The sequence below is a fragment of the Lycorma delicatula genome, chromosome 1 (assembly GCF_047948215.1).
Source record: "Lycorma delicatula isolate Av1 chromosome 1, ASM4794821v1, whole genome shotgun sequence".
Classification (NCBI taxonomy): domain Eukaryota; kingdom Metazoa; phylum Arthropoda; class Insecta; order Hemiptera; family Fulgoridae; genus Lycorma; species Lycorma delicatula.
Genome location: NC_134455.1, coordinates 335,973,020 through 335,996,089, shown reverse-complemented (window position 1 = coordinate 335,996,089; position 23,070 = coordinate 335,973,020). Strand labels below are relative to the sequence as shown.

The 23,070-nt window shown below is 33.8% G+C and overlaps 1 protein-coding gene across 1 annotated transcript in view; it reads left to right on the top strand.

The window, feature by feature from the left end:
- Tsf2 (transferrin 2) overlaps positions 1 to 22,460 on the top strand; it is an 87,022-nt gene extending 64,562 nt beyond the window's left edge. The window contains exons 13-15 of the mRNA XM_075382211.1: positions 4,435 to 4,578; positions 10,772 to 10,943; positions 19,976 to 22,460. Of these exons, the coding sequence (XP_075238326.1) occupies positions 4,435 to 4,578; positions 10,772 to 10,943; positions 19,976 to 20,222 (563 nt within the window). The 3' untranslated portion in view covers positions 20,223 to 22,460. The remainder of the gene's footprint in view (positions 1 to 4,434; positions 4,579 to 10,771; positions 10,944 to 19,975) is intronic.
- Positions 22,461 to 23,070: the final 610 nt, after the last annotated feature.

The window sequence follows — 23,070 nt, the reverse complement described above, 5'->3', positions numbered from 1 at the left end:
GACTTTACAAAAATACCTCAAAGGACACCATTTTGGAACAGTAGAAAACATTACAAAAAAAATGTAACCGACCATCTGAAGGATTTCCAGTTTCTGAGTTCCAGCACTGCTGTGAAGAGTGGGAAAACCATTTGAAGTGTTGCGTGGCTTCCCAAGGGAACTATTTCGAAGGTGATAGAGTCCATGTATAATTGGATTTAAATAAAAAGCTTTGAACCAGTCTCATTACTTTATTTACAGACCTTGTATGTGACTGCCTCCTTTTCATTCACCTATCTCATGAACAATTTAATTATCCCGTAAAAATATTCTGCCAGCTCTTAGTGAACAAATAATAGTGGGAAAATATCTGTCATTTGTAATATTCCCTGAAATAAAAGATTTTAAATCTCTGCAAAGGTAGCTATTAAAATTAATGTACATATATATATATAAAGTACATATATATATAATTTTGCATGTGCTTGCTACTGTTAGTGTCTAAACAGTAACTATATGTAATCAGTATCTTGCTAATAGTTTGCTCAATTAGTGTTTTTTATTATTATTTTTGTTATTTGAACTCATGATTGCTTGTACTTCGTGAAGTTTGTTTTTAACAATCTTTAATAATATTAGTACTTTTGCTTAGACTTAATATGAGATAAAGTTATGGGTAATAATGTATAAATAAATCATACATTTGTTATGAAATGTGCAAAATATTCCTTATTGATTATGTTGAAACTGCCCAAACCACGCTTAGAAATATTTACTCATTTATGCTTTTTATTAATTACCAATCCGCCGATCTCTGGTGGAGTGGTAGTGTCTTGGCCTGTCATCTAGAGGCCCTGGATTTGAATCCACGTCAGGCACAGCATTTTTCATATACTTTAAAATTTTCATTTCATATTCCCACAGCACAAACTTTGAACTTTGTGGTGAATTAATCATAAAAAAAAAATTGTAAGTTAATGCGACACCCATCTTGTGGATAGTTTTTATGTTAGTAAATATTCATATAAACTAAATACTGTATTTGTACGATGAGGGTCATTCAAATATAAACCAGAATTTGTTTACACAACTTTATTGACATTAGATAAAATTACAAATAAATTACTTTATTTTTCTATATAGTTTCCTTCAGCAAAAATACATTTTCTCCACTGGATAGATAGCTTCCTGATTTCCTCATCAAAGAAACAAGATGGCCACCCCAATAAGTAGTTGCACACATAAATGCTTTACTACAGCATTGGTCTTCGAATCTTTCCCCTCCTAAAGCTTCTTTCACCAAACCAAACTTGTGGAAATCACACAGTGTCAAGTATGGACGGTATGCTGGGTGTTCAAGAGGTGTCCAATGAATTTTGCAGAGTTTATCGCTAGTATGAGCTGCTGTATATGACCATGCTTTGTGGAAAAGGAGGTCATTGCGAATCAGTTGCTGGTGTTGTTTGTTGAAATAAGCAGGTTTGATGATGTCATTCAACAACTGAGAATAGTATGCCGCATTTACCACTGCCCTTTGTTTGTGCAGGAAATCAATCAACCTTTTGAATTACAATTCAGAGTTGCCAGAACTTTTCCAGCTGACAAGTGTTTGTTGGCCTTGATCGGTGTCCTCTCCCCACTTATCTCAACTGCATACTTTTGTTCTCTTGCTTCCTGGGCTGTGGTGGTGGGTCCATGTTTCATTGCAAGTCACAAAATGGTCCAAAAATATCTCTCCTTCCTCAAAGCAATTCAGAAGCTGTTAAAGATGTCTTTCCGGACATTTCTCTGTGCCTCAGTGTGAAAAATGTGGAACTCACTTTGCTGTATCCAAAAGGGTTTGACAACATTGTATACGCATTCCCTACATGTATGCCCACTTCTGATGCAATTTCAGCGACAATTATGTGGTGGTGACCTTTTGCAAGGTCACACCAATGAAATTAATAAATCAAATTTTATCTAAATGGACAAATGGATTTTATTAGGGAATGTTGTTTCTTTAATCCATTAAAGGAATGTATATTCTCAAATAGCTTTTCTGTTTAAGCAGTTAATCTCTTATCAAATCATTAATTATTATTGAAATTCAATAAATCACTTCATACATTTTGGTTGTAGTTTGTTATATGTTACTTGTTACTAGCGCTCAAATTTTTTGGCAACACCTAAATAAAAATAAAAAATAATTTTTTTAGATTGAAGTGTCATTTGTACTTTGAATTAAGCAATATAAAAACAATAAAATGCATTGTATGATGACAAACAATAAATTGAATTGGAAAAAAACCAAATATGATGTACCCGTTCATTTGAATTGCCTTAGTAATCTCTCACACTTTCAGTCTTCTATCCTCCATCGCCATATCATAGATCTTTTGAGTATCTCTGCATTTTTAACGTCTGTAGGCTATGTGGAATGTTCAGCATTGTTTGTACTCATATGATTGCTCCAAAAATAATCAATCGATCACTTGTAAACTGTACTGATTGATGGAGCTGACATAATATTTATACAGCTTGGCTTTAATCTCTTGCATGGTTTTGTCTTTTAAAAAATATTGTTTGATGACCGTCATAAAATTCTCATTTTCCATTTTTCACTGATTGCAGTATTAGACCCAAATGACTGCCTTAATAGAATTATAAATATAGCTGACTGAAATTTGTACGTTCCTAGTGCAAATGCGGGAAACTAAGAATGATCCTATAATTTTCTGTGAGCGCTACCTCCTGACCTTACACAGACTCATCAAATAGTTCTCATAATTAATTTCTTTGTAGTTGATTTATACTTGCTTATATCTAAATTTTCATTTTTCTGAAAAAGAAGTCTATTTTTCATAGATAATGAAAAGGTGAGCCTTAATCATACAGTTTCATGTTAAATTGACTTGGAATGAAATAATTTATGATTTATTTATAGGAAACTAGCAGACATGGAAATGCTTTGCTATTGCTAGATTTGTATATATATATATATATAGATTAAATGAACACAATTGAAAGTTTGATAAAATATTAAAAAACTGAACATTACAGAACTTCGCAAAGTTTAACTTTTCACTTTATACAATTCAGAATGTATATCAATTGGCAAAACAACAGCACTACCTATCAGATTTAATTCAAACCACTCTCGAAACACAGTAGTCTGTGGAAAATAACTTTTTAATGAACAGAGATATGGCTGCAAAATCATCACAATTAATACTGAACCTTAAGAAACTTACAGAACATTGCAGAACTTCACAAAATTTTGCCTTTCACTTTATAAAAGTCAGAATTTAAATAAATCCAGTTGTCAAAATAGCGCAAGTGCAACCTATCGGATTTAATTCAAACTACTCTCTAAACACAGTAGTTGATTCAGAATACCCGTAACTTTCTTTGTACTGATCAGATCGAGGATTTCAGTAGTTTTAAACCTTCTGCGGACAATATGGACCATTTTTCAAAAAAACCTACTTGTAAATCAGTCCAGTAGTTTTTAGTCTGTAATGGACATGCATATGAACATTGCCTTTTATATATGTAGCAGAAGAAAGTCTGTTTGTATATTTGTTTGTTTTTGTGAATATCTCAACATTGGCACCACCTAGTGGGTATAGTTTTTGCAAAAATTTTTCTTTTTATGTAACTAATATATATTCTGAATATGAGCCAAATCAGACTATAAATACAATTTTTCAAAATATCTCAAATCCCAGCACCACCTAGCAGGTCCAAACTAATTCAGAAACCTTCACGGATGTGCATACAAGAACTCACGAAAGTTTCATCGCAATTGGATAACTGGTATAGGAACACATACAGGACAAACAAACATTTTATATATATATATATATATGACTTAGTTTTTCGAATGAGTTATGTGACAGTTATTTCATAGTATAAGAAATATTGAATATTACAGAATACAATTTATTGTATGTCAGAACACATGTTCTGATGTTCTGGTTGTGAAGCTCACGTTATTCATGTTCATATCGAAAGCTAAGGTCAAAAGATCATTTCAAACAAGATTATTAATAGTTTTCAAATGCAGGGGAGTTCATTTGATCAGAGACTGCGTTAGTTCTGATAGGGGTTAGTTAAGATTTCTCTTATAATAATATCCTTGGTTAAAACTATCACTTCTAAGGTGTTGCTCAGAAATATTGATAAATTATTTGCTTGCATTTATAATTAAAAGAGTGGATGAATTCAATTTTCAATCTTATGATACAAAGGACAGTCTGTGATATCTATCGTATTGGGATTAGACAAAAGGACCATTCTATTCAAAATCTTCCTGGTAGAGATTTCTAATTTGAGTTTCCTTTAGAAACTCATAAACAAATAACTGTCATGTTTCAACTGCAAGTAATGAAATCATGATTAAGTGGTTTTGTATTCACTTTATTAGTTTTTAATGCAGTACTTGTTTGGATTAAATTGTTGATTTCCTTTTAGGAGCATTGCGGTGTTTAGTTGAAGGAGGTGGTCATGTAGCCTTTGTAAAACATACTACTGTGATGGAGAATACGGATGGTAAAAGGAGAGAATGGTGGGCTCGGAATGCATTAAATGAAGACTTTGAATTGCTTTGTCCTGATGGTAAATGTTTAGTTTTTTAAATCTACCTCAGTATATTTTGTTTTTCTTGTAACAGATTTTGTTATAAGAGAAACAAAGTTTGTTAAGATAAGTTTGTGTATTGTAGAAAGTAGTTGTCAGCAAACATAACACACTCTGACGTAATGTTGTTATTTTTAAATGTAATATTTATTTAAAATTATTATGTATAATATGATTAACTTTCTAAATATTGAAAACCTTTTCTTTCGTAGGAACTTTAGAAGCTTATTAGTGTCTTCTTCAGTGGAGTATTGTTATTGGCGCCAGAACCTTAAAAATGTTAGAAACCTCTTAAATGCATAATTGAATAATATTTGATCTATATTGTGTTTTCTCATTTAATAAATTGTATTTGTCAAATTTAATTTGTTTGTGTTTGGTAATGTACATTTTGTTTATTGTTTGAAAATAATATAGTCTTTATTGAAAATGTTAGTAACCAGTTTAGTATGAATGTTAATTACAGTATGCTAGTGTTATGTATTTCTATCACTAGATATGTTGTTGATTTAATTCTGTATTTTAGACAACATGTTGCCTGTAATTGTATGTAGGCTAAACTTCCTACAATTATTTGGAGGTTCTACATCATCTTTATGAAGTAGTTTTTTAAGAGATCAAACTTGTAAGAATCATTTGAGTAGCAGTTATATCACAATAATGCATCTACTTAACTGTCACATTTAACCCAGGATTTGTTGGTCAATTACGTAATTCTTCAGATTCGCCATATTTGTTGAGATTACTCTCTTACCAGACATGGATTTTGAGATTTCTGGTTGTTCCCTAAGCTGAAGGTGCTACTGATTTGATAGCCAAGAGGACACAGTGATGAACATGACAGCATTGCTGATAGCCATTTCATAGGTGAACTACTCTTTTTCTTGGTCTGTGGTCAGATACCTTTTGAACAGACCACATTTTATTACAAGAACATCCTATTCACTGTGTGGATGGAAAAAAATTATGAAAATGGCTTCTAAACAGAACTCTTCTAATTTGAAGCTAAGTATCTGCAAAAACTAACCTTTACTCCTAGTTATGATTAACCATGGGTTTATAGTCAACATGGCTGTTCATAACTGTTCATTTCTAACCTTAAAAAAAGTCACTTATTTACACAACAGCTACAATTTATTATTTTATATTTATTCATTTTTACTTATTTACATCTAAAGTTTCAAATTCTGGATCCTGTTGAAATATTCTTGCTTCATCATTTGCTAAACTGACTTTGTAGCTGTTAGAAATTTCTGATGATTTTTAATGAATCAAAAACTCTTTGTAATATTGTAACTGCAGCATTTTCAAGTGGATTTTTTTCAGTGTTTAAAGTAGAAATTTCAACAGTAAATAGACTATGCATAACTTTACTTATATTGTAAAATTTGATGAAGTGATTTATTATTAAGTTAGCTGCTATTTTCTTTTTAACAGCTGTTGTTGATGGCAATGATCTTTATTTGTGTATAGCTTGCTATTGGTCAATGTCATCAGTGTATGTGCTTGTTATTGGCCAGTTGTTTTTATGTGTTTATGTTCTTAATTTGTAAGCAAACATTGTTTTTTTGTTTATTTTGTGTTTAGTATTAATTAATTACCACTGTGTAGGATACTGTTTTTATTGTGTTTGTATGATTTTGGAAATGCCTGAAACTGAAGTAAAAAAAGGTAAGTCTAAGCGAGCTAAACCTTGCGAAGAGATTGTGGAGACAATTGAGGCTAGGCTCAATGACTCTTTTATCTGCTTTTGGGGATAAGGTGTCGCAAGCAAGTACTTCATGGGTTGGAAAAAGTAAAGATCAGTCAATGATTGAGAAGTTTTCTGAAGGTAATGGAAGGGCTGGAGGTTCAATCCCATTATTGTGGGCATTTGGAGAGAATTACTATTTCTTCATTTAATGTTTGGAGAACCTAAGAGGTGCTAAGGTTAGGCTGCTAGGTAAGATCCAAACCTATATAAGATAAGGGAACTCAAACCCATTGTTGAGGCCTTGGCTCAAAGCTATGAAAGATTGGCTATTCTGAGGTGAGAGAGTTGTTCGGGATATAGTTTCTGCCCCTCCCATGGTTTCACAGCAGGGATTGCCTCAGGGTAAATCGTACGCAGAGGTGCTGAAACGGAGGTGGGAGGCTAGTCTGTCCCGTAAGCAGCAAGAGGAGGTTGTGTTAACTTAAAGGAGGGGGCAAATACTAAAACAATTAAGAAGATAGATGAAGGATGAGTTTCAGGCCGTCCTTTGACAAAAGAGGCAGAACCAGAGAATTTGTAATATTAGAGAGATGAAGAAGGGTTTAGTCTTCATTGCTGATGACAAAGAAACTGTGCAGGTCATCTCTGACTCCTTTAAAGTCGGAAAGTCCGACATGAAAGTCGACTCTATAGGCAAGAGGCATACTAAAGTGATTGTTCATGGCACAGATTGACAGCTATCTGAGGAAGAATTAATGGCTCTCATTAGGGAGCAAAATAGATGGATGAGGCTACATTCAAGTCTGAATGTCAATTATTATTTTAATCAGGTAGGTGCGAGGTGGAGCACTACCATGCGTTTTTGAGGTTAGTCCTAAACTTTTGGCAGCTTCACTGCAGAGGGCAGGTTGTTTGTAGACTTCTCTTAGTGTAAGGTCGAAGGTATTTAGTTATCCAGCACTGTTTTAAGTGCTGCAGGTTTGGTCACAGCGCTAAGTTCTGTGAACATCCTGCAGTTTTTGCTAATTATGGTGATGAAGGACACGTGCGTGAGAAGTGTCCAAAGAAATCGGAGGGTCCGACTTGTGTTAATTGAAAACGTCTTAGGAAGGATCATAAGCACTCTGTGAACAGTAAAGATTGAGGGCGTTATCAGAGAGCTCTCGATATGTACTATAATTCTATTTCATTAAATGATTAGATTTGTTCAGTTGAATGCTCAGGGTGCTTGCCTACATTGCTCAAGTTGAGTTTGGAGAGAGTGCATTACATAGAGGTTTGGGTGTTGTTTTATTGCACCATCCATATTATGTGTCCGGTGATCTGCCAGGTTTTTCTCATTGGAAGAGGTTCTATTGTGTTATTGTGGAAGCATGTCCACTGTTTTGTGCAGAAGGGAACGTGATTGTGTCTTTATTCGACAGCTCTCTGTTAATCATCATGTTGTCTGTGTGGAAGTTCAGAACTTGCATCTGTATGTTGCTAGTTCATATTTCCAGTATAGAGATCCTGCTGATCATCATCTTGAGGTCTGGGATAAAATCCTACAATTCTCTGGCACTGATTCCAAACCTTATAGGTGCAGATGTAAATGCTAAATCACTCTTGTGGCATAGTGGTTTCAGTATGCCACAAGAGAGAAGAGGCATGAAGAGGTTGGTTTGTCATTTGTGGTGAGCTTCTCAACATGAGGGTGGTCCGAAATGATGGGTAGTCCTTGTTGCTGAATACAGGACCCTGAGATATCATTACTTTCATGAAGTCCAGACTGTGAAAAGGGACTCCTGGTCTTCCTTTGTTCATGAGCAGAGGAACAGGGATCCCTAAGGTGTAGTATATAAGGTCGTGGGATACAGACGATGAAAGGATGTTCTTCTGTCTGCTCTCTTGACCAGGTTTGGTGTAATTTCCGATACTTCTGAGATTTTACACAAATTACTAGATGATTTACTGCCTGATGATAGTGAAGCTGGGTAGGCTGCATACCATCTGCGGGTGTGGTGAGAGGTCGCTTAGTTCCGCAGAGGTGCATTGTCCTTGGAGATTACCGAGGCTGAGGTGCGTCGTCAAGCTATCTGTAGTCTAGGTAGGGGTAAGGCCCTAGGCTTTCATGGAATATCAGTGGAGCTTCTTGTTCGCTTGGTTGGAGTGAGTGTGAGAGTTGTCACACGTGTATTTAATAAATTGTTGTTTGGAGGATACTTCCGTGTGTGTTGGAAGAAGGGGATTGTGAAATTGTTGTTTAAAGGTGGCAACAAGGATCCTGCTGTTAGTTTGTTGTATAGACCTCTGCTATTTCTTCCAGTTATTGGCAAGGTCTTTGAAAAGGTTCTGTATCTTCGTTTAAATGAGAGATTAACCTTGCAAAGATTGTTGATGGAAAATCAGTTCAGATTTTGTCTCAGAAAGGGTACTGAGGATGCCATACTCTGTGTGATGAGTGTGGTAACTACCAGTGAGACGGAATATGTCCTGGGGATTTTCCTGGACATTTCTGAAGTATTTAACAATCTATGGTAGCCTGCTATTTACCAATTCCAAAAAAGAAAATGTTCTGTAAATGAATTGCAAGTTATGCAAAGTTACTTCAGTCATTGGAATGTATAGACCGGCTTGGTCTAGTGGTGAACGCGTCTTCCCAAATCAGCTGATTTGGAAGTCGAGAGTTTCAGCATTCAAGTCCAAGTAAAGTCAGTTATTTTTAAACGGATTTGAATACTAGATCGTGGATACCGGTGTTCTTTGGTGGTTGGGTTTCAGTTAACCACACATCTCAGCAATGGTCAAACTGAGACTGTACAAGACTACACTTCATTTACACTCATACACGTCATCCTCTGAAGTATAACCAAATGGTAATTACCAGAAGCTAAACAGGAAAATGAAAGTCATTGGAATGTGCTGCTTCGTGAGGGTAGCCATGAGGTTGGCAAGATGCTGTCCCCAGGGCAGCGTATTGGGTCTATTATTGTGGGTGGTGTAGTTTGATTCTCTCCTGCGGCTGAGGTTGCCCAGTGGGTGTTGCATTGTGGCTTATGTTGATGATGGGCTCCTGCTGGTCGAAGGAAGCTTGCAGAGGGAGGTTGAACTCTGAACCACTCGGGCTTACAAGATGCTTGAGCTATGGGGTCATCAACATAAGATTACATTTATCCTGGAAAAGACCACAATGATGCTCTTCAAAGGCCATTTGGCAGTGAGTTAACATGTCCATGTTTCGATGGCAGGCAAGTATAGAAAGTATGTTCAGGTTCAAGAGTACCTTGGGATGTTTCTCGATGAGAAACTGCAATTTAAGAAGCACCTTCAATATGTCACAGAAAGGGCCTGCAATGCCTTCTTCGGTATTCGATGTGTGAGCAATCCTGATTGGGTTCTTTAAGACCATGAGCATCTTGTATAAATAAAGGCATGCTATACATGGCGCCTGTTTGGATGGATAGGTTAAAATATAGAATTATCAGGACATACTATTAAGGGCTCAATGCCTAATATTGTCTTATCAGGTTGGCATTGAATCTCTGTGTAAACTGGAGGAGCCAGGCCAAGTGGGCAATAGTGGAGAGTTTTATAGTGTACTTAGCAAAGTAAAGGGTTGTTGAGGGATGTAGAGCTCTGCTTGGATTTCTCTTGTATTCTATTTTTGTTGATGTTTTGTTTTATAAATTATGTTTTTGTCCTTTATTTTGTTTTGTTTCAATGTTACTGTGTTGTTATTGTTGCGTGTAATATTTTTATGTTTTGTGTTGTGTGTTGAACTCACTTTTATCTTTTATGGGTAGGTAGTTCCATTCCTTTGTTTAGTTAGGTCCTTTCAGTCTTTCTTAAGACTCGGTGAGATGTATTTTATTTTGAGTTCATTAAATAGTAGTACACTGATGGGAATGTCACTCATGGCATCAGCATCTGTGGCATCCTGGCCGAGGCACACTGGAATATGTCAAAAGCCGAGGTTTCGAAGTTGACCTCCGGTAAAGCCCATAAGGGCTTAGAACGGAGGGGGTGGTGGAAGGTGTCTTCCCATAAGGGGTTCAGGATGAGTCATCTTATATTTTATTTATGTAGGGATAAAATTCTAGCCAAAGTTACCATGTGACTTTAATACATGAGCTATGAAAAATATTTCTTGAAAAATGTTGAAGTTTATTATTAAAAAGTATTTTACACTTTAGAATTATTTTCCTTTGCCAATAAACAATAGGAAATTTTACAAATTTTGTTACTATGAAAAGTTACAGATTTTGAATTACTTTTAGGTTTAACCCACGCGTATGCTCTATATAATCAGCAGGGGATTTTTAATAAGTTTATCCCATACCTGGTGATATGTTGACCAAATAGTACTGCTTGCATTATACACCGACTATTCTTAGTAATACTTTATATGAAATTATTATTTTTTTAAAATTTTTATATTTGTTGCTTGTGTAAAATATTTAATTTGTATTTTAGAAGTTAAGTTTGTGAGTATGTTTTAAGGTACACGATCACACATGCATGATTACAAAAGATGCAATTTGGGTAAAGCAAAAGCAAATGCTATTGTTACTCGTGGTGGAGAGGCTTACAATCACACTGAATTGACAGCATATATAAACCTTTTTATTTATGCCCAACAGTTCTATGGTCGGAAAGATCAAGATGATTTCAGGTATGTTGGTTAGTTTTTTCACTCTATTAGTATGTCTTTTAATTCAATAGCTAGTTAGATTTAATTGTTTTTTATGTTGTTAAAATTATTCTCTTTCTTTTTTTAACATTTTTATGATTGCTATTATGTTTTTAATTTCTTAAATTTGTATTTTTGATTTTTGGGATTTTTATTAGTAGATATTTTAACTAGTAGCTGCTTACTTGAGATTGTATATGTGATATGCATATGAGGTGTGGATTTTACCAAACTTAAGTTAATTTTATGGTTTATATATTATTAATACTGCAAACACACTTGATTAAAATAATTCAATTTTAATATATTTTATGAAATATTAGTTTTTATGCTTACAATGATTAGCATTTAAAAAAAGTTCATTTTAAATTTACTATCAGTTTATTCTTAGATCAAGATTAAAAAATTGAGGATCATCATTTATGACCCAAGTTTATGATATTCTATCTGTTAATCTGAATTATTTATACAGTATTGTTTGATATCTTCCAGCGTTTGGTTTACATATTTTTTTTTGCCTGATAAACAAATTATAGCATATTTGTCTAGAAAGCAGAATTATGTCATTCAATATAATAATGGATGAACTATATATCAATAATGGTGTTACATATAAATTTTTATTTGTGTAACTATTATTTGATGCTATTCATGACCACCTTATGATGAGCGATGCAGTAAATAATCTACCGACGGTGATGTTCAAGTTGTAATTCAATTATTGAAGAAAAAAATAATCTGCTTTTTGTTACAGGCAGATTTAACATCTATTACCATCCATAAGGATCAAGGGCCAGTATTGTTTAATTTAGTTTTAGGGAAGTAGTTTATACATATTGCTTCCTCCATCAGCATGCTGAATAATACATTCAAAGATGTTGCTTTATGCGGTTTTTTACATGTATTAGAGGAATCAAGTGGTAAGGGGTTGGGGGTTTGTATTGAAGCTTAATTTACATGGTTGATTTACAGCCAAATTAAAATTAAGCTAAATGATGAAATCAAAATTAGTTTCATTAATACAAAATCAAATCTGTATTGAACCCTATATAGAATGCTTCCTTTAATTAAACAGCTATTTTATATTTTTTTCTGATGAATGAGAAATATTAGACATGCTTTGGGAAATCAGTATTTTGGAGAATGTATTCACTATATCTTTTGATGAAGTGTTTTACTATTATTACATTTATAAATAATAAGTATATAACTTTTCTTAAGAAAAAATTATTTGCTTTTTATATTTTTTTTACTTTCATTCAGTAGTACTATTTCTGCTTATAATTAACAATGCTACATATATTATTATTTTTTAAAATATCATTAATTTATAATACCAGCGGATTCAAAAAGAACTTAACAAATTAAAAGCATAAAAAAATGTTTGGAGATAACTTACAGATTTGCTTGAGATCTTATTTTATAAAAAAACATTTCAAAGTTTTCACCCATCTTTCAGTTTGGTTTCCATTTATAGAGCAACATACATCCCATCTGAAGTTGATTTCTTTCCAGACTGTAGCCAGCAAGTCAGGCATTATCTCTGCAGCTGCATCGTTAATTTGAAGTCTAAGATCAGCAGGCAAAGATGGTGCATAAACCTGATCTTTAATGGAACTCCATGAGAAAAAATCTAGCGAGATCAAATCTGGGGAATGAGGTAGCCATGCAATTGAACTTTCACAACCAATCCATTGACCTGCAAATTGAGTATCAAGAAAATCTCAAACTTCTAGGAGGTATTGAGGTTATGCCCGTCTTTCTGATAGTAGTGGCGTCCATTTTGATCATTGTCACTTAACTGAGGAATTAGAAAATTTTGAAGCACGTCCAGTAAATGAAACCATTTATGGTTTTCTCCTGGAAAAAGAACAGGTTTTACAGGCTATCAAGAATGTGCTGCAAAGTTTCATGAGGATTTTTGCTCATGTTTGGCAGTTATGGATGTTCACCTTGCCACTGAAACGTTGACTTATCATTAAAAATTTCATTGTCCAAAAATGTATCATTACCTTCAATTCTATCTATAATTTCCACCCAAAACTGCAGCCAAGCACCATTGTTATCAGTAATGTGTTGAACCATGGTTAGTTTGTGTGGCTTCAAGTGTATTTGTTTACATTATACATGCCAAATAGTCATTTGTGGAATGCCAGTCTCACGTGATGAATGTCAAATTGATTTCTTCATACTGCATGCAAAGCTTTCTTTGAGTTGTTCCAAGCAGCTACAGCGATGCGTGGGCATCCTGGTGATTTTGTATGTTTAACAGAACAACCTGACTCAACAAAGGTTTGGTGCCAAGAGTAAATTGTGTGCCTACTAAGAGGCTCCCTACTGTACTCTACAAAAATTACGTTGATCTGCAGTTGCTGACTGCAAATCATAGAACCAAAAGACAGTAAGTACGTTCTTGAACTATGACCTCTGGGCACCTTGGCAAGCCCAGTTGTATTTAGTTCTAGCTCCATTATGCGTGCGCTCTGCTGGAGTGGTCTGTTATATCGCCATTACTCATGAGACTAGAATTTCAAAGTCCACACATAAATTCTATGATGGTTGGTGGTGCATCTGAAAAAACCACAAACTCTAGTCTTGTGAAGAGGCCTTGTTCAGCATTATCTGACAGGATAATAGTCATCCAAATTATAGTGCATTAAATTCTGATGCATTAATTCCTAAAACAAAAACATCTGATTCGTTCTTCTCTGCAATAATCAGGAAGGTGGCTCCCTCCAAAAGATCTCGCCTTTCTTGATGAACAAGGATATAACATTTTCAACTGGTTCCCCGAAGAACATCAGAAAATTGCGAGGTGGATCGATTCTGATTGAAATATTTAATGACAAACAGAGTCGATCTGTCTTACGTCTCATTACACAGCAAAGAATATGGGTGGTATAAATATCAGTGCGGAATGCCACAAAACTCTAATATGAGCAGAGACCTTTTAGATATGGATATCACTGTAATAGCTGATGAGCTTTGTCCCCAAGTTGTTGTAGAAGTAAAGCGTATAATGAAATGGCAGGGCGGAATGGAAGAAACAACACCCTCTCCTATACTGACATTAAATCTCCCAGTACCACCGGAGAATATTAAAGTGGGTTTCCTGTCGACTCTTGAGATTGCCCAACTTTTAAAGAAGAAAAGGCAATTCTCAGACTCTCTACCGAGCAGAAGCTATCTTTCCGGCTACACGCAGAGAATATAAAAGACAATTACCTCACGGAACCTGGTTAAACCAGATGTATCTTTTGCCACCGCATCATCAAAACAAGCTCATACAAATGTAGGTAATCAGCAGAGTGGATCCTGCAATGAGCTAAAAATACTTGTTCAGATGTTATCTGATGAAGTCGCTTCACTTATAGCCACTATTTCAGAGCTGACTAAGATGAACAGAAAGTCGTTAGTTGCAGTTAGTGAAACCAACAGTGAGGGTCCCTTTGAAAGTTCCTGTCCCCAAAGTTTTACCTATATGGGCAGTTAACACAGTGGGCAGTAAGCCATCTAATAAGCTCCCTGTTAAGGGAACCCATACAACCACCCGCTCTGGGATGTCGTCTACGACTTCCTATCCTTTAAAATCTCTTCCTCCATTACCACATTTACTAGAGGATGTGGTTGAGGAACCCCAGGACATTGGAGTTTTTTAAAATCAAAAAGTACGAAAAAGAAAAACCGGATCACATACAACTAAATTTTTATATAGTTTTCTGTATCTGTAACTACCTTTATTTATGAACATTATTCAGTGGAACATTAGAGGTCTTTGTCCCCGCATTGAAGATGGTAGAGTATTGATGTGCATTCATGAACCACTAATCATGTGCTTCCAAGAAACGCACCTTCTATAACAAGATGCAGTAACACTCAGGGGTTATTTCTGTGAGAGGTATGATTGTCTAGTAGACAGTAGAGAGTGTGATGGAATGGCTATTTTTATGCGGAATCTCTCACCAAACTCTGAGTTCAGTGCACTAGAAATGTCAAATCCCCTCACTCAAATTTCATCACTGTCGTTAATAGTAGGAGACTTCAATGCCCAGCATGTTTCCTGAGGCCCATCTTTCTGCTCCTCTCAAGGAAATATGATAAACAGAGTGAGACAAGACTACACACACATTCATATCCTTATCATCTGGTACATTGACCAACATTGACTTCCATATGCTCACCGACTTTAATCCCTCGTCTTAATTGGTCAGTTTGTGATAACTTTCATGGCAGTGATCACAAGCCAATTATTATTGCTTTTGGTGCTGACCGCAAGGTGAACAAAAGGCCACGGAAATGGATTGTTGAAAAGGCGGATTGGAACGGTTACCATAAAGCCTTCCCAACACATTATGACGTTAATTCAGACATCCTTGATCAACTTTCATCTTCTACACCTATGATACTTGAGATTGCTAATAGGTATATCCCACAAACATCAGGAAATCGTAGGTGTCCTAGGATTCCTTGGTGGAATGATGATTGTCAAAATGCTATTAGCAATCAACGGCAGACACTATGCAAATTTAATCGCAGGCCTACAACCGGAACATCTAAATTTATACCGTAGGTCTAGAGTGGTACGTCATTGAGTATTCTTAGATGCTAAGAGAAAGTCGTGGATGAAATACATGAACACTATCTCATGCACTACTTCCATGTCTACTGTCTGAAAAAAGATATGTGCAGTTTACGGATCACTGAAACAATCTATTCTTGGACTCATTCATGAAGGAGAACTCCTTACATCACCTTCTGCAGTGGCAGGTAATTTGGCAGATTGTTTCCATTTGGTGTCCCTCACCTCAGCATACAGTAATAATTTCAGAGGTACAAATTACAAATGGAAGTATTATCATTAAACATTGGTGATTTATTCGGTGAATTAAATGCTCCATTTTCATTCAACAAGTTGTCACACGCACTTAAAAACTCACGTGAAATCTCCCCTGGACCTGACAACATTCGTTTCAGTATGCTGTAACACCCTAATTCGGCACCACAACACCTATTGTATATTTATAATAGTGTATCTCCTCCCAAGTCTTCCCTTCATTCTGGTCAGAAGCCATTGTTGTACCAGTACTTAAACCTGGTAAAGACAAAGCAAGCTCCTCAAGCTATTCCCCCATCTCCTTGACATGCGTTTTATGCAAAGTTTTAGAGAGAATGGTGAACCGCAGATTTACATTGTATTTGGAGAGACATGGCCTTTTATCTCCAAAACGATGTGGTCTCCAACAAGGATGATCTTCCATTGACCATTTAGTGTCATTGGAAACAGCTATTCAAAACATTTTCCTACTCCACCAGTGCCTCGTTGCTATCTTCTTCAATGTCAGAAAGGCATATGACACGGCCTGGCGACGTGGTATTTTTTTTTTAAACACCCTTAAAGAATGGGGAGTCAAGGGCGATGTGCTTACATTTATTAGGGGTTTCTTAAATGATCAAACTTTCTGTGTCTGTGTTGGAGATTCTATATTGGTTAGTGTTATCTGGGAAAATGGGAGTACCTCAAGGAAGTGTTTTAAGTGCCACCTTATTTTCTATAGCCATCAACAGTATTACCAAATGTATGCAGCCACCTGTTTCATGTTCATTATTTGTTGATGATTTTATTACATATATATATATAACAAAATAGTCATCCAGATTATAGTGCATTCTATAATGCACTAATAATATATATATATATAGGAATATAATGTATAATATATATATATATATATATATATAGGAAGTAATATACGGGAAGTAATATATATATATATTACTTCCTGTTCAACAGTCACAGCAGAGAGACTACTGCAGAACACTATTTTTTGCTTTGAAGCTTTGTCCAGGGTTACCGGCTTCACTTTTTCACTTGAGGAAACAAAATGTGTAGTCTTCTCGGTTGTGGGACCCTTCCATTTCGCAAGGTTTTCTCTACTGAGAGCGATTACTATCTCTCCTGATATCAGGTATTTAGGTCTATTCTTTGATAGCTGCGTTACTTGGGTCAAACACATCAAAGAATTAAAAACAAAATGTTCCAAACTTTTAGATGTGCTGCAAGTCCTTAACAACACCATTTAGGGAGTTGATCGGTCATGTATGATATGTTTAGATTATGGCTGTGTCACCTACTCTTCAGTGTGTCATACCGTGCTTAAAATACTGGATGCTGTACATCATGCTTTCCTTCGTCTTGTCGCAGGTGCCTTTAAATCAAGCCCTGTCATAGACTTACTTGTTGATTGCGGTGAGCCACCACTTTGGGATAGATAGAACCAGGTTTTAGCATTTTATTTTGTCTGTCTCAGAGGACAGCCAAATCACCTGGCATTTGACTCGGTCCTTGGGAATCCTAATTAAGGAAGGTATGAGAATCTTACATGTTGTACTGCACCTGTAGGTGTTCGTACTTGTTGTCTATTGCACCTTATAAATGTTGACACACCTATTTTTCCAACGTATCTGTGCTCATATCTTTCGTGGGGAATCAACCTTATAAATTTTGTGTTTGACCTTACGATATACAATAAAGAATCAGCACCACATATTGTCTTCCAGCAAATGTTTCACTACATCCTCTCCAAGATAAACCCAGATGCAGTAGTATGCACTGATGGATCGAAACACAATGATGCTGTTGGTTGTGCATTTGTTGTCAATGATAGAACTTATATGTCGTTACCTGTGATGTAACATCTGGTCTACCTGGTATCACAAGTGTGATACCAGGTAGACCAGAACTGCATGCTGTAAATGCTGAACTGTATGCTATAAATAAGGCTCTGAATATCAGTAATTCTAAGTACCTAAATATCCTTATTTGCAGTGATTTGTGTAGTGCTCTCCAAGCCTTAGAAAACTTTTATTCCAGACATCCTATTGTCATTGAAATCTATAATGCAGTCGCTGAGTTGAATCATTGCAACATAAGTGAGTTTCTGCTGGATCCCTAGCCATGTAGGGATTCCACTGCTAAAGACGCATGTGGTCAACTCCTTTTCACTATCCATGTTGCTGCATCTGACTTAAATAACTGTGTAAAACTCACACTTGGCACTAAGTGGTAAGACAACTGGATTGCCACAGTAGACAACAAACTTCGCTATATCAAAGATACTGTGTTGCCATGGGATTCCTTCCACAGGAAAATTTGCTGAGAGGAGTGGTCCTCTGCCTATTGCAAATAGGACATACACAAGCCACTCATGGGTACCTGATGTCAGCCGAAATTGTACCACTATGCGTAAGATACGACTGCCGTTTAACTTTGCGCCACATCTTGTTGGATTGTGTATGTTATGCGGCCTTATGTCACAAATTTAAATTGCCTAGAAACATTCGCTGTATCCTAGGCAATGATGAGTAAGTTGTAGATCAGGCACTTTTATTCCTGCGAAGTATAGATATGTTTAACAAAATGTAATATTTACCTAGTTGTAGTATTTGTATGTTTTATTCTTAAACAAAATTTTTTTTTTCTTAGAACATTATTTTTGTTAATGATGTTAAAGAACAATTTAGATCTGGAGTAACAGTACAAGGTGAAAAGATAAAGATGCTTTGATTTCCTGATGATATAGTAATTCTAGCTGAGAGAAAAAAGGATTTAGATGAAACAATGAACAGCATGGATGAAGTCCTACACAAGAACAAAACAAAAGTAATGAAATGTAGTAGAAATAATGAAGATGGACCACTGAATGTGAAAATAGGAAGAGAAAAGATTATGGAGGTAGAAGAATTTTGTTATTTAGGAAGTAGAATTACTAAAGATGAATGAAGCAGAAGTGGTATAAAATGCCGAATAGCACAGGTAAAACGAGCTTTCATTCAGAAATATAATTTGTTTACATCAAAAATTAATTTAAATGTCAGGAAAAGGTTTTTGAAAGCATATGTTTGAAGTGTCGCTTTATATGGAAGTGAAGCTTGGACGATCGGAGTACCTGAGAAGAAAAGATTAGAAGCTTTTGAAATGTTGTGTTATAGAAGAATGTTAAAAATCAGACGGGTCGATAAAGTGACAAATGAAGAGATGTTGTTGCAAATTGATGAAGAAAGAAGCATTTGGAAATATATAGTTAAAAGAAGTGATAGACATAGGCCACATATTAAGGCATCCTGGAATAGTCGCTTTAATATTACAGGGTCAGGTAGAAGGAAAAAATTGTGCAGGCATGCAATGTTTGGAATACGTAAAACAAATTGTTAGGGATGTAGGATGTAGGATGGGGGTATACCGAAATGAAATGACTAGCACTAGATAAGGAATCTTGGAGAGCTGCATCAAACCAGTCAAATGGCTGAAGACAAAAAAATTCTTTATCTGTGTGGGAACCTTTCACCCCTTACGGATTTTGTTAAATTTTTATATTTTAGTTTTTCGTTTTAAATAAATTTTTTTACTACTAAGATTCTGACTGTGATAGTTGTAAGATTTACATGATATTAGTTTTAAGTTTTAGTGATATCTTATCTGTGGTACTAGCTTAAAGTTTTGGTTGATTTTTTTAATATTTTTATTTCAATCTAGTTTTAGCTTTTAGATTTTTATTTTTTTCCTTATATGTGATATTAGTTGGAAGTTTTTAGTGATGCTAGTTTTTAGTTTTTGTTTTGTTTTAAAATTTTTAATGATCACATCATGTTTGATCTGGGTGATGATAATTTAAAAGTGTTTTTCGCTCTCAAAAAAAGAAAAAAATTAATGTAATTATAGAATTAAATACCAACTAAAGATGCGGGATCCAAACATATAAGTTCTATCATTGATAACAAATGCACAACCAACAGTATCACTGTGTTTTGATCCATCAGCGTATACTACTGCATCAGGGTATCTTGGAGAGGATGTAGTGAAACATTTGCTGGAAGATAAATCGATTCTTGGAATTAATATGGTAAGTTTAACTGGATATATATGCTGTATTTAGGTGGATTAAATTTCATTTAATATTATATATATGCACGTACACATTTTTTTATATGTTATTTATATTATTTTGTTATAAAAGTTTTAGCATGTTCTACTCACAGCCACCATACAGTGATTTGATCTTCCAAGATGCAGCACAACAACTTCAGGTGATAAAACCATCAGAAAGACATTATTCTTCTTACTTGGGTAAAGATTTCATGAGAGCACGTAGAATTGTGGATTGTCATGCCGGTGTTGAATCAAAGAGTGCTTCGATGGTAACCATATTTGCTACTATCCTTACTAGTGGACTTGCGATACTCATGGGAAGAGGAATAATTTGATTTTAGTTATTTGTAATATTTCAATCAATTATTTTTGAAGTTCAAAATTAATGCATTCCATATTCAAATTCCATATCTTAATTCATTACCATTCTGATTTTGCACTATACTTTATTGTTCAAAAAGAATAGTGTTGAATGGAGCTATTTTTTACAGTTTACAAAGCCTCATATTTAGAGTTTCAGTTAGCTGTGATTTACTAAGAAATAATAAATAAAAAAATTTGAGACATAATTGATGATTAACAGTACAAGTTCCAGTGTACTATAACTCCTGATAATTGAAGGAAGAATTCATGGTATTTTATCTTTAAGTTTATTTTGTGCAGTTAAGAAAAACCTATTGCACTCATAACTATATTAAACATACGCATCATTTTTTAAAGCGAATTTTTACCACAGGGAAGAAAAATCTCTGTAAATTTCCTAATTTACAGCCAGAGTTGGACAAGAAAGTGATGATGTGTAGAAGATATGATTACCAATTATACCCTTCACGTCAAGGATGTGAAGTATTTTGTTCAGTTGTAAATTTTTCCAGTTTGAGTGCCAATTGCAAATTTATTTTATAATTCACTCACTTTTAGATTATAAATTAGAAAAATAAGCAGTTATCTGTTAAATTATGAAAACGTTATTTAAATCTTAGCTTTCTCAGCTATATCACAATATTGAAGATGTCTGTAACAAGACCAATTTCATTCGAGAGAATATTAAAATATAATTTTATTACACATAATTACATTATATATTAGTAATCATTAATTTATTACTTCTTGAGTAGGATTGGCTTGAAAAAGTCCTCGTTATTAATATGAGATTTGTTAGATAACATTCTTTCTTTTGGTTTAAACTTTTGTTGTAGTACATTGCTTCTATTAGACTGGAGAACATTTAATTTATTGAATGTACTTTAGGTGATTATTATATAATATTGTGATAAATTATATAAATCATTATTGCAGTCTGTAAAAAATATATAAAATTTTTATTTCTTTAGTCAGTCATAGAGTGGGTTAATATGTATCAATAAAATATATGGCTGTTCAATAAGATTTAAAAATTTGTTTTTGTAAAAGTAATCCTGATAATAAAATGAATAATATATTCTATCCAGTCTATGGCTTATTACAGATAATTACTTTACATCGTTAAGAACATGTACAAATAATTTTTTAATGAGAATTACTTTTTTCCGTCCATTTTTATTGTAAATGTTACTTTGCATAATTACTTTATAAGTATTATTGTATAAGAAAGTTTTATTTTTGTATTGTTACTAAGATTGAATATTGGCATGTGTATATAAATATATATATATTATAATGTTTAAACTTTAGATTTATTTTATATTGATAAAAGTTTTTAGTGTTTTCATAAGTAATTTTATGATTATTTGAAGCTTTCTTTATTTTTATTAAAAATATTTTATTATTAAAGTTTTTTTTACATATTTAGGATTATCTTATTTTATGGTCCAATGTGTGATGATATATATTTTTTGTAATAACACATTATTATTGCTATTAAATATATATATATATAATCACTTGCACTTAAACCAAAACTTTACTGTCAGTAACAGGTAAGTTTGTCATTGGTAGCTGATTTAAAGAATACTGTATTTAGTGGAGAATGGCTGTTTATTTATCTTATTCTCAGTGACATGATGTAAGCTCCTAGTATCCTTAGTTTCAAAACAGCAGGGCATAGTTAAATTTATACCATCTAATTTAAGGTTGTTTGGCATAACAGAGATTTATCAAAATATTTTTACACTGGATGTGTGTTAATGTTTCAGTTATATTTTTCATGTAGTCCTTTGCTATTTAGTTAATATTATTTTCTGTAGTTGGTTAAAGACCATATTTTTTCAAATATTGCATCTTACCATTCCTTTTGAAGTTTTATACAATGATTTATGGCAGCGTTATCAAACCAAATTCTTAGGTTTAATGCAGACATTAATAAATAATTTATTATAGACAGTGTCTGACTTTAGTATCAGAGGCAGTGTATATTTTGTTTTGTTGTGTTTTATGTGTATATATATTTGGTATTTGTATTCATTTTTATTGTAGAATTCATATTGGATTTTTTATGACTTAATTGTTAAGTTCTCATTATTTTTTTTATATAAGATTTATATTATTTACATAAGAACAAAATGACTTTGTCATGGTATAAATTTTTAGTTAGCTTTTTCCCAGTTATATATATTTCAATATTTATAAAATCATATATAATCATATATATATATATATATATATATATATATATATATATATATATATATTGAAATATTGTCAAGGGATGGTGTTTGTAGAAATTTTTAAAGATAATTTTGTTATACTTTTAAAAATTGAGTTTATCAGGGTATATTTATATCAAGAGCTGCATGCGACAAAAAGACAGCTTTTATTTATCTTTTCTTAAAAGAAATATTTAATGAAATTTAAAACTGAATTTTATGTGCTATTTGGAAGGTTAATGTTCTCTATCTGAACAACTTTCAATTTGATATATGTATTACCATGAATCAGGACCTCTTTTTTTTTAATTTTATTTGAAAAGAGTTTTGATTTTGATCTCTCATTGTTTAGTTGAGTATAAGAATGTGCATATGTTTATGTGTGAGTTATATCTCTTTTATGTATGCACGCATATTAAATTAGCATGTTGGTCAGAGATATTCTGTAAGATATCCAGTACTGAATCTCTATTGATCAAAATTCTATGTAACTGAAGGGGCCTTAATATACTGGTAAACCATAATCGGTGAAAAGTAATGCCGCAATAAAAGCAAAGATTAAGAAAGAAAATTAATTTTTAAAATTTTAATGGAGATA